Raw genomic sequence first — 15,523 nt, forward strand, 5'->3', positions numbered from 1 at the left:
ATCCGTTTTTATACAGTCTTTCAACCGCGCCATTTCGACTCATTAAATACATTAAGACATTACATGCGTTAACACCGACACACTTTGTTACCTTAAATACATTAACACGTTAATTGCATCTTGAAGACGATATTCCCGACATTTTTGACTTTAGTTGATCAACAAAGTTTTTACCTGACATCCTACTTAATTGGTCTGGAAGGATCAATGATATCTATTAACTAGATGTCTAACTTGCGCTTACGCAGTGAAGCAAATTTTTTGCCAACCAGGTTTGTTTTGCCAGACTAAAATGACCCTATGATAAATCAAAGCAAAACAAAACTGAAGTATTGCCAGTTTAAATAAAATGGATACTGGCATTAAAAACTTTAAAAACTTGCTTAACTTTTTCTTACGGAATTTTTGTGAAGTTAGACATCTAGATAATATATGCAATTGGGAAGGATTAACTTGTAAAACCGGTAAAGATAGGCAAAACGACATCTTGACTCGGCTTGAAGATTTATAATATATTTGAACTAAAATGTGGCATTTTAAAATAAAAAAATTTGAATATTGTAAAAAATATCGTTATTATACCGATAAATATCGGTATTCTCGTTATTTTTATGTATTCCGATAAACCGATAAAAAAAAGCCGATATTATCGTTTCAACCGATAAAATATCGTTTAGTTATCGGTTCAAACGATAACTAAACCGATATTATCGTTTCATTGACAAACTCATATCGTTTGATATCGTTATCGTTTCATATCGTTATCGGTTCAAAATAATAACGATACGCAGACCCTTATGTAAAAGTGTATAAAAAGAGAGTGTATTTTGTAAAATGTATTGACTCGCAGTCAAATGTAAAAAATATTATCAAGTTCAAAAAGTGACTCTTTAGTGTCTCAGGGAAAGTCTAAATAATTCCCCACACTATTTGGTGGCGACTACTGCCAGGACGACCGAAACCTACGAGTAAGCGAAGAATTGACCAAGAGCGAACTTACCAGAGAGAAATCAACACGATAAGAATAAACATTAAAAGCATAGAACGCAACATGATTAATGGCGACAAATCAAGCATAATCTTAGCGCTGGACAAAATAACAAATTTATTGGGAAGATTTGAAATGGCAAAGATAAACAAAAACGAATGCGTCAGAAAATTCGAGAATGAAAAACAAATCATGGAACAGCAGTTAACGATTCAAAAAGAAGCAGAACAAGCCTTATTGAGAAAACTTCAAAGCGAAGAAGAATGGTATCTAAAGAAACTAAAAATGAAAGAAACAATGCGTAAATCACTTGGAAACGAAAACGAAGCTACTCAGCAATCCGTCAAGCTTCAAAAGTATACAATCACAAAATTTGATGGCGATTATAAAGACTGGTTGCGATTTTGGAATCAATTCACCGTAGAAGTCGACAATTCAAACATATCAAACATCAACAAATTCAACTACTTACTGGAACTCGTCGAGCCAAAGCCCAGAGAGGACATACTTGGTTTACCACATTCGTTGGAGGGATACGATGAAGCGAAACGCATACTACAAGAAACTTACGGAAAAGATATTTGGGTTTACAAAGCATTGATTAAAGATTTGGAAGGATTGACGGCTATACACAGCACGCACAAGATCAAAGGAGTTCACGACTTTTACAACAAGCTTGCGAGAACTGTACGAACATTGAAAACTATGCAGAAACTACAAACGGCTCAATCATTCGTGTATTCGTTGATGGATAAACTTGGACCAGTTCGTGAAATACTCACACAAAACGATGATGGATGGGAGAAATGGGGACTGGAGCAACTTGTTGAAAAGTTGCAAAAGTACATTAAAAGGAATCCATTGAACTCAACTTTTAACTCAAGCGACGAACAAACAAAGGGCGATAAAAAGAACGCAAACGTGCAGTCAAGGTCCTATGAGCATCGAAGCACTACATTCAAACAACACAATGGCGGTCTATATGACAAAGAAATCATGGCAACTAGTGGTAAGCATGGATGTATCTACTGTGGGTTACAAAATCACAAAAGCGAAGATTGTATAAAGGTGCTAACTGTTGCAAGACGCAGGGAGATTTTAACAAGCTAAAGATTATGTTACAACTGCATTGGTTACGGACACTCGGCGATAAATTGTAAATCAAGAGGATGCAGAAAGTGCAATAAAAAACATCACACGTCCATTTTTCAAGATGGGAACGCAAAAATGGATGGTAAAATGGAAAATAAAAAAGAAACCATGGGAGCGGTGCTTAATGCAAGTACAACTATTCACCCGACAGTGATTGCAAAAGTAAATGGTGAAAAAGCAAGGATAATGTTGGATACCGGTGCTGGAAGTTCCTATATATGTACAAACTTGATTACGAAACTAAAGCTGAAACCTCTACGAAAGGAATATAAAAGTATTGAACAGCTCTATGGAACGGTGGACAAGCGTGTGGAATTCTATAGCGTTACGATAAAATCAACAACGATACCAGAATTTAGCATCAAAGTTGAATGCACCAACGCAGAAAAGGAAACACTCACCTTTTTACCCAATCCGATGATCAAGGATGTTAAGAAGCATTTTGAAAAATTGAGGAGACTGAAATTTAGCGATGATGGAGGGAGTGACGAACTTCAACCTGTTCACATTATACTCGGTGCTGCTGATTATCAACGTATAAAAACCACGGAACCGGTAGTTCTTGGAAAAAATCCGGATAAAGATCCAGGAGCAGAATTAACTATGTTGGGATGGACTCTTTCTGGGAGACGAACACAATTGAGTTCTGGTATTGAGAAAAGTTTCTTATTGAACACTGGTCGTGATGAGTTTGAGCAAATGTGTAGCTTAGAAGTACTTGGATTATCAGACACAAACAGTGAGTCAATGTTCCACCAAGACTTCAGCAAAAAACTGCATCAAACCGACGAAGGTTGCTATGAAACCTGAATGCTGTGGAAAAAGGGTATTGTCCAACTGCCAAACAACAGAAATCTTGCTCTTAAAAGATTGGGAAGTGCAACAATTCGATTGAAAAAACATAAAAAACTAGATCAGTATAATGATATAATGATGGAACAGATCAATGAGGGAATATTGGAAAAGGCTACAGAAAAACCTACGGAAGAAATTATTCACTACATTCCTCATCAAGCGGTAATCAAAGAAAATGCTGAGTCAACGAAAATAAGAATTGTTTATGGTTGTTCAGCTAGGAAAGACGCTCAATCACCTTCATTAAATGACTGTCTAGAAGTGGGACCATCGCTGCAACCGTTGATATTTGACATACTCATAAGAAATCGGATGAATAAACTCTGCGTGTTAGCTGATGTAAAGAAGGCGTTTCTACAAATTAGAATACACGAAATGGACAGGGGCGCACAATGCTTAATTTGGTATAAGGACTTAAAGAAAATGGAATTAACGGAGTTACGATTTACAAGGGTGATATTTGGTTCAAGTTCAAGTCCTTACTATCTCGGCGCCACGATTAAAAAGCATATATCAAAATACAAGGACATTTATCCTAAAACGGTGCTTGCTTTGGAAGAAGACACTTATGTCGATGATATACAAGCAGGTGGTGAAACGGAAGAAGAACTTATCAGGTTTAAAAATGAATCAACGCAAATCTTAATTGAAGCTGGTTTCCAGCTGCACAAATGGCATAGCAACGTAAGCAAATTGGAAAGCGACGCTGAGGTCAAATCAACATAAATACTTGGGATTCCTTGGGACAAAGAAACGGATCAGCTATCGATTGACTTAACTGCATGCATCACTAACGGAAATAAAGATGTGATAACAAAAAGGAAAATGCTTTCCGCTATCAACAGTGTCTTGAACGTATTGGGATTTAGTGCACCTGTTTTAATCATTGGAAAATTACTATACAGTCGACTATGCTTGTTAAAACTCGGATGGGATCAACAAATTCCAAACGAAATTTCAGAAGAATGGAAAACCTGGATCAAGGCAATTAGAATTAAAGACCTATTTCAATTCCGCGGTGCGTTCTGTCTGAAAAAATTGTTGAAATAGAGCTCCATGGGTTTTCAGACGCAAGTAAATCAGCAGTATGTGCATGCGTCTACATTGCAGCGAGTCATCAATGTTCAAAAACAAGCAACTTACTTATAGCAAAAGCATGGATTGCACCAAGGGATCTAAGTATTCCTAGACTGGAGCTGGTAGCAACGCATACCTTAAGCAAGTTAATGAATTATGTTAGGAAGACATTAAACAAGTATAATATTATTGAAGTATATTATTGGGTTGACACTACAGCGGTACTTTACTGGTTAAAAGAAAGAGGTAGGTGGTCACAGTTTGTCAGGAACCGAGTTCAACAGATACTATTGAATGGAGAAGTAAAATGGCTTGAAGTACCAACAAAAGAAAACCCCAGTGATCTTGGGACAAGAGGAGTGAGTTCTGATAAATTATCAAGCTTGTGGCTCAATGGACCTACATGGTTGAAACACAAGGAAAATTGGCCAATGCAACCAGAAGTAATCGAAGCGCCGAGTGCATCATGTGAAATTATAAGTGTGAAAGAGAACTTCGGTATGGCAACTGAAGAAATAAAGGAACATAATATATTTAAAGAAATGTTGAGTAAACACAAGTATTGGAAGACAATAAGAATATCATCCTTCATAAAAAGGTTTATTTACAATTGTCGGAATAAAGAAAAAATAACAGGACCACTGGAAGCTGAAGAGATGATAGAAGCGGAGTTGATGAATCTTAAGTTACTACAAGAAGCTGTTGCAATAAAGTCCCATGTGGAACTTAAACAGGATGAATAACAGCTTTGGAGATGTCACGGAAAAGTCTCTGGGTATAATCCAATATTTTTACCAAAAGTATTTCAACTAACTCAAAGAATTATTGAGCATCATCACGCGAAAACGTTACACGGGGGAGTAGGAGATACAATTAGTAGCATAAGAGAAAGATTTTGAATACCAAATTTGAGAGTTGCCGTAAAAAAGATTATTCGTGAATGCAATCTATGTAAGAAATATAGAGTGAAACCGCTTTTACCGCCTACGAGAGCAATTTTACCACGCTTTAGAACTGAAGATATTGAACCGTTTACGGTTACAGGTGTTGATTTTGAAAAAAGCGCCAAATGTCTCGTAATGGCTCGCACTATATTGAAAAATAAAAAAAATGGTGCAAAGCCTGTTCAATCCTACAGTTTTTACTATGTAAAATTCAGCAAACGGTGCAAAACCGGCTCTTTTTGTTTTCGCAGCTGCTTCAAAACCAGTTTATTATTTCAGCCAATAGGAAAGCACTTATCATACCACGTGATCACAACAGCTAATATTGAAAATTCTTTCGTTTTTAATGCTTTTATCCTCTGGAAATTACAAATTCTTCGCGATTTGACTTGTAAGTAATAGAAAAAGTAGAAAATATTAATGAAATATTAATTAACTAAACATTTACAGACTTTTTGCGATGGAAAACGATCGAAAAGTAAAAAAAACAAAACGCGTGGCAGACCCCGAAAACACAAAACGAGCAAGGGAGAAGAAAGCTAGGTATGTATTACTGATGAAGTTTTATTTGTAATTATGTTTATTAACTTTTAACTTCTATTTTTCTGCAGGTATTCAAAGAAGAGTCCACCAAAAATCCCTTCATGCAAGCACAAATTGGGTGCTTTCCAATGTCACTGCCTGTCACAGAGTGATGTCATCACTTTCAATGAGCGATTTTATCAAACAAGTAAGAAAATGGACCAGGACAACTTCATTTTGAAGCATTGTTCATCCCTACAGCCGAAACGTGTTAAATGTGAATCAAATAGGAAAAGAGAATTTACTGTAAAATATTTTGTTACAAAGGCTGTCACTTCAACAATAAGAATACCAGTTTGTAGGAGAACATTTTTAGGAATATTAGGCATAAAAAAACATAGACTGCTTGGAGTTATCAGTAGATTTCACAAATCTGGTACTTCAGCCAAAGAAAGTAGAGGTGGAGAAAGGAAAGCAGAGAAGTTTGTTGAGAAAAAAGAGAAAGTAAATAAATTCATAGAATTATTTCAAGTTAGTGAAAAGCACTACTGTAGATCACACTCAAAATGTTGGCAGTACTTACCAGCTGAACTCTCAACTGCTGCAATGTGGAGGATGTATAACAAAAAGTGTGATAGTCAATTAAAAGTTACCAAATGGTTTTTTACTAATATATTCAATACAGAGTATAATCTAGGTTTTGGGACCCCTAGAGTTGACACCTGCTCTGCATGTTCTGAACTTAAAACTAGAATCAAAAATACAAAAGATCTCCAAGCCAGAGAAAAAATTGTTTTATAATTAAACATCCATTGCCAAAGAGCTGATGCTTATTTTGACAAGCTGAGGGAAGAAAGTGATGACCTTGTTACCCTCTCATTTGATTGTGAGAAGAACCAAGTCTTACCTAAACTATTAGATTAAGCTGCATATTATAGGAGGCAGCTCAACTTTTATAATTTTGCAGTTGTAAAAGGGAGCTCTCATAATACACTTAACAAAGAAAATATTGTTTCTCACTATTGGATAGAGGGGGAGCAATCTAAGGGATCAAATGAAATTGCATCTGCTCTTTATATATCTCTGAATAACTTAAGCATGTCTAGCAACATAAAAAGAGTCAGATTGTGCTGTGATGGATGCCCTGGGCAAAATAAGAATTCAGTAATGATTGGTATGATCAGTTATTGGCTCCACAATAAAGCCCATCCTCATATTCAAACAGTGGAACTGGATTTCCCAGTGACAGGTCACTCCTTTATCCCACCAGATAGGGTGTTTGGCACAATTGAAAAGGTCATCAATAAGAAGGAGATCATTGTTAGCCATGTGGAGGTCATTGAAAAACATTCTGCAGTTTTCCACTTAGGAGAAGATTATGAAATTCTTGATTGGAAAAGTTATTTGAAAACAATTCTAAGAAATAATGTTTCTTTGCATTTCAAAATAGCTAGTTGTAAAAGAATCGTTGTGTTAAAAAGACCAAGAATTATTGAGGTGAGAGGTGAACCTTTTTATACAGTAAAAGTTAATGCTTTTAAGTCATTGACCAAGAAAGGTAAAAATTTTAATTCAATTAATTTACCAATCATTCATTCACAAATTAAAATTAACCCAAAGAAAATAAAGGATGTAAAAAAGTTATTGAACTCTCATTATGGTGTTGATTGGAGACAAGATCAAAATCTTGAGTTTTACAATAACATCATACCTAATGAGGAAATAGATGGCATTGACTCTGATCAGGACAGTGAATCAGAAGAAAATAATGAGCTGTGCTGTGGTGAAGATGGATCATCTGATATTGATGATGTTGATGTTCGGATTTAGTAATTTAAATTTTGTGAATTTGAAACTATTTTATTGTAAAGAATTTATGACTTGTCTTTTTAATGTGTTTTTTAAGGTGCATATAAAAAAAAGAAAGCTATATAATTTTTGTCTTGCTAATTATTATATAAGTAAATTTAATCTTTTAAATGTTGTTCACACATGTATTTGTGGCCTATACATGTCTAGCAGAAATTTTATGTAGGGGAGAACGGGGTGAGATGGGACAAAAAAATTTGCTTGCGTGCTGCCCTTTAAATTTTCCACAAAAACCATACAAATCGGTTTAAAACTATAGTCCAATGAATTGTCATGTTAAATTACTGCAAAACCCATTATTTAACCATCAAATTAAGTTGAAGGGCTTGGTTTTTTAAAGTGACACTGTTTGTCCCATGTCACCCCATGTTGGGGTGAAATGGGACAATGGTTGGGGTGAAATGGGACAAAAATTGAAACAAATAATTTTAAGCATTATTTTATTGTTTATTCTACTCCTTATAAAACATAACAATACACAAAATTTATTTATGTTTAACAAAAATAAAATACCATTCTAAATGCATTTGTAACTTTGTTCAACAGTTGCTTGATGTTTAAATTGAGTCAAAATTACATTGATGTCTGAGGGGGTAACTTTTTTTGTTTTTCTTATCTTTATCTTCTTTTTTTCTTTTACATTCTGATAAACTTTCAACTAGTTCATTTTTTGTTGGTGTGTCAGTCAATACCAGAGACCTAGAACATTTTCTTTTTGCACTTTTTCTCTTTGCCACCCTTTCACCCGCTTTTGGAAATGGCCTTATATCTTCTGCTGTCCAATGGTAGGCAGAAGTGCTGATTTGCTGTTTCTTTTCATTAATAACTTCAGATACAATACACAGTGATGTGGGGACTGTTTGTTTGTCGGAATTGTCATTTGCTGGAATTGGCCGATCAGATACATAAGAACATAAAAAGTCGACATCACTAAAAGCATATGGATCGTACGGGAAAATGCCAGCTGCTTTAAAACCATTTTGAATGTTTTGGGAAGTAAAGGCTCTCATATAAGCTATTCCTAAATTTTCAGAAATGTCATATATCGTCATAGGAGTATTTGGATGTGCCTTTAACCATGAATCACATGCTGAATTGTAAAATTTCTTTAATGGCCCAAATACTGATCTGTCAAGTGGTTGGAGTTTGTGGCTGCAATGGGGTGGCAATGTCAAGAGCACAACATTGCTTTCCTTAGCTTTATCCATCAGTTCAATCGATATATGAGTTTTGTGGTGTCCATTATTAAAAGTAATGGATGATCCTTGCTAGGATGTCCATACTCCACAAAATGATCAAACCATTTCAAAAAAATTTCTGTATTTATCCATCCACTAGGATTAGCATCACCTTTTGTACCTGTTGGTGCACCTTTAAGCATATGGCTACGAAAGTGGACACGAGGAATTATCAAAAACGGTGGAATAAAATTTCCAAGGGCATTAATGCAACCCACCATTGTAACTAGGGTTCCCCTTTCAGCAGAAGTTACCTGTCCTACTTGCTTTACTCCTTTACCAGCAATCACTTTCACTGGCTTATGAACAGTTGTCAGACCTGTTTCATCAATATTGTAAATGCAATCAGCAGAAAAGTTATAGCGCTTCTGCACACTGTCAAGGTTTTTGAAGAAAGTATCTACATTTGTGCGATTGAAACTAGTTGTTCGACTGAGGCTGATAGCTTCTGGCGTACGAATAGATAATTTTGTACGATTTAAGAATAAATAAAACCATTCAGCTCCAGCTGTTTCACTCTTTTTCCAGTTTTCTGGTATTTTAATGTCATTTTTAATTGCATATTGATATGCAAGTTGCTTTGTTTCTCTAACATCAAGTCCATAATGCATATTAGATGCTTGACGAAGATATATTGAAAGTTCATCTTCTTGTGTCTTATTAAAAATATATTTATGCTGTTCATCAAAGTATAAGTTACTGTAAGAAGTTTCTTTATTAACCTTTATTTTCCGCTGTAAACTTGATTTTGAAATTGTATACTCTTGTGCAGCTGCTCGTAGTGATAAACTGCCAGATTCGACAGCCATCACAGCAGCTTTTATTGTATGAGCATCAGGCTTTAACCGACTTGTCACTCATTTGTACTTTCTTGGCATCTGAAAAATTATTACTCATATTACTCAATCCATTATTAAAAAAAATTATGCTCTTTTTAATTGCATTAACCAAAATCCAGATTAGGCTATAAATTTTAAATTTATTTTAATGAAAATAAAATAGTATCACAACCCTGTAAAACTTATAATGTGATTAAAGTTAATAAGGCTAATAGTGAAGAACTTTATTTAAACTGAATTCAAAATACAAAAATGATTGGCATTAAAACAATACTTACTGTGAAAGATGTCTTCAGGACAAAGTAACAAAGAAATCCAATAAAATTATTATTATTTTCTATGATAAAAAAACACTTTACTATAAAGTAAACATTGAAATCTTATCATAAACATAAACATAATTTTCTGTTCACTTGCTTTTTTACAAAAATATTAATTATAAAAGTTAAAGTACAGTAAATTAAAAAAATGATAAAATTGAACAGTGTCCCATTTCACCCCAATTTTCCTGTCCCAAGTCACCCCATCACTAGAAGGTGTGAGAAAACCTTTATTTTATATAGTTCTCGTAGCCATATGCTAATCATATTTCTTCAGTAGTTAAATAAAACAATAGTGAATAATTAAAAACCATAAACATAAAAATATATGCAAACAACACATAAATATTTAATATTAATGATGTCTTCAAAATCCAGGAAAATTGTTAGATTTTTACATATTCGCAAATAATCCGAAAAAAAAATTCTTCTGAAACTTAAAAAACACAATAATATGAAGAAACTATTGCAAACTTATAACATATATAAAAAACTTTTGCTTTATTAAATTTTTCACTGAGATATTGCCAAGTCCCATCTCACCCCATGTCCCATCTCACCCCGTTCTCCCCTACACCATAAATTTGTTTAATAACACCTGCCCGCTGAATGTGCCATATATTATATTGAAACTTAATAATGAAACATCATATTGCAAGAACCATAATAAATTTCTCATTAAAATTTTTTTCAGTGTTTTGTTGCTTCTACTATAAAACCCAGGTAGCTAAACTTATATGACATGTGATGCAGGTATTTCTTCAATTTTTATGACCACTAATAATTAGTTACGTTATTGCATTTAATAGAAATTTAATGCATGGCAAAAAATATTTCAAAATATATTTAACTTTTTGAAAACATTAGCGGGCTATCCTGCTAAAAAAAGGGGGGAGAGAGTTTTCTAAAATTGTCCATAGATGGCGTAAATATACTGAAAAGCGTGTGAAATCGCGGTGGACTTTAAATAACCATGGGTTCCAACGAAATTAATCACAAAACAATTAAAATTTTGTTAAATGTGCAGTGGCTTGATCAAAACCGGTTTTTTTTGAAAAAAATGCCCTTTAATTAAATATTTCTATTCAATGATAATCACAATTACTGATATTCACATAGAAAACCATTCATTAGTGACTAAACATGAGGTGTATATGTTTTTTTTAATTTTTTTATTTGCACAAAAAAAAAAGTGTATCCTGTAAAATTTGCTTTAGTGCAAAGGGCCGGTTTTGAAGCTGACGGTCTCATATATATATATACATATATATGTGTATATATATATATATATATATATATATATATATATATATATATATATATATATATATATATATATATATATATATGAAGACTCCACAGGAAGAAACGGCTGGGTCACATTTTGAAAGTGTTGACTTTTTCCACTTTTTAGCTTTACTAACCATAATAGCATATTTTGTATTTGAATTCAAATCAAATAAATGATTTGATGCATATATAAAGTTTTTCTAAATTTTCCTAAAAATTCGAAACTTATATAGGTTTAAAAGTTTAATAATGACTTATCTCAAAATGAAAAAATGTGACCCTGTTGTTTCTTCCCGTGGAGTCTTCACATATATATATATAATTTTTATAAGGTCTGTTAAATTCTAGGAGTTAAGCAATGCCAAGGATGCAAATCCTTATGACAGTGCACATTCTGATGCAAAATGCCAGTTACTTTTTATTTAATTAGTGATACATCTCTCTCTCTCTCTCTCTCTCTCTCTCTCTCTCTCTCTCTCTCTCTCTTTCTCTCTACTATATTTTAATTATTGATATGTCAAAATTTAATTTTATATCATTTTTTAGATGCTGCTCACATTGGTCTTCGTAATTCATATGAATTACATCGGATGTTTAGTAGGGTGGCCCTTATATGATGATAAAAAATTAAATAAGAGCAATGTTAAGTCTGACCATTTTAAATGGTTCCATTTCATACAAAAAAATTATGTGTAAAGTTTCATAAAAAAATATTAATATTTAGAGGTGGCTCAACGCCGTCAAAGTTTTCTCATATACGAAGTTTTGATGTCTGTGACGGAATTCAGCACATTTTGCCATCAGTTTCATACAGAAAATTAATTCTAACTACTAAAAACAGTTCTTAATTACAGAGACAAACACAGAAACAATAGAATACACAAAGTTACACATCTTCACTTAGTTGAACTAGTTAATTGTGAAGTAAGGTTGATTTTTTCACATTCGGAAAGTTTGCCCGGTTCTGTTCGATAACCTGCAGAGCATATTGCAGCTGTTCTTCGCTTTTAAATCGGCCAGACTTTGTTGCATCTTGGATCAAGGCAACTCCTCGTTCTGCATGGTCGTTTGTTACTGCCTGGGATTTCACGATTGCCTCTGCAACCTTGAAGTCATCTCTCCTGTTCCATGATTCAGGATCTTCGGCCAGGAATCCATCTGGCATGCCCAGAAGAGAAAACAGGTTTCTGCTTCTTTTTGAGACAAAATCAGGAAGCTTCTTTTGTAGTATTGTCGCCAAGTCCACCACGACACGTTTCAAAGGTACTTCTTCTCCTTCCTGTTCTAATGATCTTTTAACAATTTCGCGTTTCGTAGTGAAATCCACTTCTGGATCGAAGAGGCTGAAAAGGATCAAATCTTCTGACAGGTACCAAAGATGGCCCGCAAGCTTGCGTGATGTTGCGGCACCAATATCTTGATCAGGGTAAGCCTGGAGTTGTTGAATTAGTTGTAGATCATTCCTAGCGGCTTTGTAAGCCAGAGGCGCCAAAAACCAGAACGTGATATAAACCTTTGCAAGAAATATGTTCACACGTAGGAGGCCACGAGACTCTCGCAAGGTCAGCTTAAACTGTGATCGAAACAGCCAAACCTTTATACCGTAAATGGCTTTCGCCATCCATCGAGCTTGATGCATTGACCCAGGCGCTCGAAAATTCTTCCAATCTGTAGGCTTTCTTCCTAAAAAGATGAGCATCAGTTTGAGCAGCTCGCGATAGTCATCTCGTGGCTGATGATCTTGCAGCTGCTGTTCACAGAAAACAATGATTACATGTTTGACTTCGGAGAGTTCAGCTGAGGCAACATCATCCGAAAAGGCATCTTCATAACTTTCCTGGTCAAAGGATGACCACTGTGCTTGAAATCGTTTGAAAACGAGTATTTCCGGAGCTTTACTGGGTCCCATACAGACACAAAAAGCAGCAGCCAATACCAGTTCCATGATGTGATGTCGACAACCAAAGTGCAGTAGAGGCCGCCCTAGTAGCTGTTCGAGAAGAACGCAAGCGCCAGACAGCCGACCGGTGTTGGAAGAGGTTGTATCGAAACACATACCATGGACAAAGTTTTCCAGCTCCCATTTTCGGATAGCATCATAGACTGCTTTGGCCTCGTCTTGTCTAGTGCCTAAAAAGTAATTAATAGTAGTCTTTATTAAAGTTTGTCTGACATGATTTCACATTCACATTTCATAATAATAAATGATTTCGAAATTTATAAAAACATTTAACTAAAATAAAAGTAGGCATATATATTATACCATTATATATTATACCATTATGTATTACCTGCAGGAATCTTTGGAATATCCAAAAGCTTTGTCTTCCCCATTGTTGTGACAAGAATGGGCAACCTATCCACCTTCTCTGTTCCAGTCAGATCTTGCATCAGCTTGCCATCCCAGTGTACTGTAAGAGCAGTATTTGGCTGGAAATGTTGAATGATTCCGGAGGCAATTTGCTGTCGGTGTTTCCGACGGAGTCGTTGGATGGTTGATCTATTCAAAGCGAGTGATTCAGCGTCTTGTCCATGAGCCCTCGAAGCCTCAACGATGACCATCATAGCAGCCCTGTCGCTCATTTTATTTCTATCAAGCATAGATGCCAGCTGTGGTGAAACAACACTTTGGCGTCCTCGCTTTCGTGATGAAGAAGAAGGAGTAACAGTACTTGTGCTTAGAACTGGATCCTCATCTTCAGGTTCAGACTGACTTTCTTCTGAATCAGCGCTGCTGCTCTCCAACACAGCTTTATCTAGCAAGGTGTTTTTATCAAGTTGAGATCGATGTACTCTCTTTTGCAATATCTGCTTTCTCTCATTCTGCTTTTTTTGTTGTTGAAGCAGAACCTTATCGATTCCGCCCATGCAGCCAGGTCGTCCCTTTTTTCTTTGAGATTCCAGAAAGACCTTATCTTCTTGATTCTCAATTAGCTCCATGGCGTCAGCATGTGCAATGTCGAACAGTTCTTCTATTGCGGCTGAAAATGCGGTTTCATTTGTTTGCTGAGTCTCGGTCTTGCGGCTCTTGTTTTTCTTTAGACTTTTCCACTCGAAGAATAATTGCTCAAGCTTTTTGATGGAATCTTGATGATGCCTGGTTGGAATTTTAGCTCGAAACCAGAAATCTTCAACTTTCTCAATAGCGTGGGTTGCAGCCTTTTGAATATCCTCTTTCAAAACATTGTGGAGATGTAGAAAGTGACCAAGAACCTGCTTCCCTGATGGCAATTTACTACCTTCAATTCTTTCAGCAGGGCTAACAAGATAAATTTGTGAACGCAATGCCATCTGAAAATGCCAAACAGATTTATACTAATCATCATAATATTATAACATAATATTAAACTATGCAATTTTTGGCATAAACAAATTACAAAATTACACATGCCATTGACATGCCATGCAATAATACAAAACGAAATCTACAGTCATACAGACTCCCTCATATAATTATATATATAACATAATATATTTTATAATTAAATTGACATACTAACCTTTGCTGATTGCTAATATCTGTGATTATTGATAACTATTAAATAGAAATTTTATTTTGATTAATTAACAAACAACAGTAGAAGAAGAAATTTATAATACAAGATGGCTACAAAGAACTAGCACAAGATTTATTTAAATATTATATAAGATGCCCAATAGGTGCTAATATTAAATTATATTACATGTTTAGTTTTGTTTACTGAAAAAAATGACTGAAGAAAATTATGAATTAATAAAATTACTGAGGAAAATTATAAATTATTTATTTAGATATATTGAAGAACATTTTTTTATGCGTTATTACCTTTATATTTATTATAATTTTATATTTAATTATTTTTTAGATTAGTACATTATTGAAACATGATATCTAGTTCAAATTATTGATTGAAATATATTTATTCATTTAATATTCAAAATCATTTATTGAAAAGAACCTGAAATTTTTTTTCGCCGATTTTGGTATTCTCACAAAACTAAAGCTTAGTTGAGCCACCTCTAAATATTGTTCAATCCTGCTCATATTTGGCCTGAATTATTTTTTTATATATTGGAACTCATCTGAGGGGTCAGACAATGACATTTTAAAACTTCAAAAATAAGGGCCACCCTAATGTTTAGCCTATCCAATTTATTTGATGATTCGACAGATTCAAATTAACTTATTTTAAAAATATATTTAATTTTGATTTATATGTGTTTTGTATATATTTTAGGTGCCGAATCCTTTTTTTCGTAAATATCTTTTACATGGTAACGTTTAACTGAAGTTTAACTTTCAACTTTTATAAAACTGATTACAGTTGCTTACATATGTCACTATTTATAAATAAAAAAATTTACATATTACCTATTATAAAAAAGAACTTTAAAATATTATTACTTGAGTAATATTTATAATAATATACTATAATATATATATAAGTAA

General features: G+C 34.2%; 3 protein-coding genes and 1 pseudogene across 4 annotated transcripts; 2 read left to right on the plus strand and 2 right to left on the minus strand.

Annotated features, from left to right (window-relative positions):
- Positions 1-1,051: 1,051 nt before the first annotated feature.
- Positions 1,052-2,098, plus strand: LOC149892937 (uncharacterized). Its single transcript, XM_090084628.1, has one exon. The coding sequence runs from the start codon at positions 1,052-1,054 to the stop codon at positions 2,096-2,098; it is 1,047 nt and encodes a 348-aa protein (XP_089940754.1).
- Positions 2,099-2,950: 852 nt separating this feature from the next.
- On the plus strand, positions 2,951-3,721 carry LOC145198608 (uncharacterized). Its single transcript, XM_080074144.2, has one exon. It carries the CDS (start codon positions 2,951-2,953, stop codon positions 3,719-3,721), a length of 771 nt encoding a protein of 256 aa, XP_079930270.2.
- Positions 3,722-7,964: 4,243 nt separating this feature from the next.
- LOC145186749 (uncharacterized) lies at positions 7,965-10,200 on the minus strand (annotated as a pseudogene). The gene is made up of 2 exons (XR_016451131.1): positions 9,763-10,200; positions 7,965-9,523 (listed from the first exon to the last, which is right to left on the minus strand). The product of XR_016451131.1 is annotated as an uncharacterized LOC145186749 (transcript).
- Positions 10,201-12,007: 1,807 nt separating this feature from the next.
- On the minus strand, positions 12,008-15,166 carry LOC149892938 (uncharacterized). Its single transcript, XM_090083203.1, has 2 exons — positions 13,386-15,166; positions 12,008-13,224 (listed from the first exon to the last, which is right to left on the minus strand). The coding sequence occupies exons 1-2, from the start codon at positions 14,383-14,385 to the stop codon at positions 12,008-12,010; spliced, it is 2,217 nt and encodes a 738-aa protein (XP_089939329.1). The 5' UTR covers positions 14,386-15,166.
- Positions 15,167-15,523: the final 357 nt, after the last annotated feature.

The sequence above is a fragment of the Hydra viridissima genome, unplaced genomic scaffold, assembly GCF_058129835.1.
Source record: "Hydra viridissima isolate aposymbiotic clone 2 unplaced genomic scaffold, HvirCarnegie_v1 scaffold_1, whole genome shotgun sequence".
NCBI classification, from domain to species: Eukaryota; Metazoa; Cnidaria; class Hydrozoa; order Anthoathecata; family Hydridae; genus Hydra; species Hydra viridissima.

Coding starts and splice junctions, on each gene's coding strand:
- LOC149892937 (XM_090084628.1), top strand. CDS start 1,052: ATGATTAATGGCGACAAATCAAGCATAATCTTAGCGCTGGACAAAATA.
- LOC145198608 (XM_080074144.2), top strand. CDS start 2,951: ATGCTGTGGAAAAAGGGTATTGTCCAACTGCCAAACAACAGAAATCTT.
- LOC149892938 (XM_090083203.1), bottom strand. CDS start 14,385: ATGGCATTGCGTTCACAAATTTATCTTGTTAGCCCTGCTGAAAGAATT. Junction 13,225..13,385: donor TATTCCAAAGATTCCTGCAG/GTAATACATAAT, acceptor ATTACTTTTTAG/GCACTAGACAAGACGAGGCC.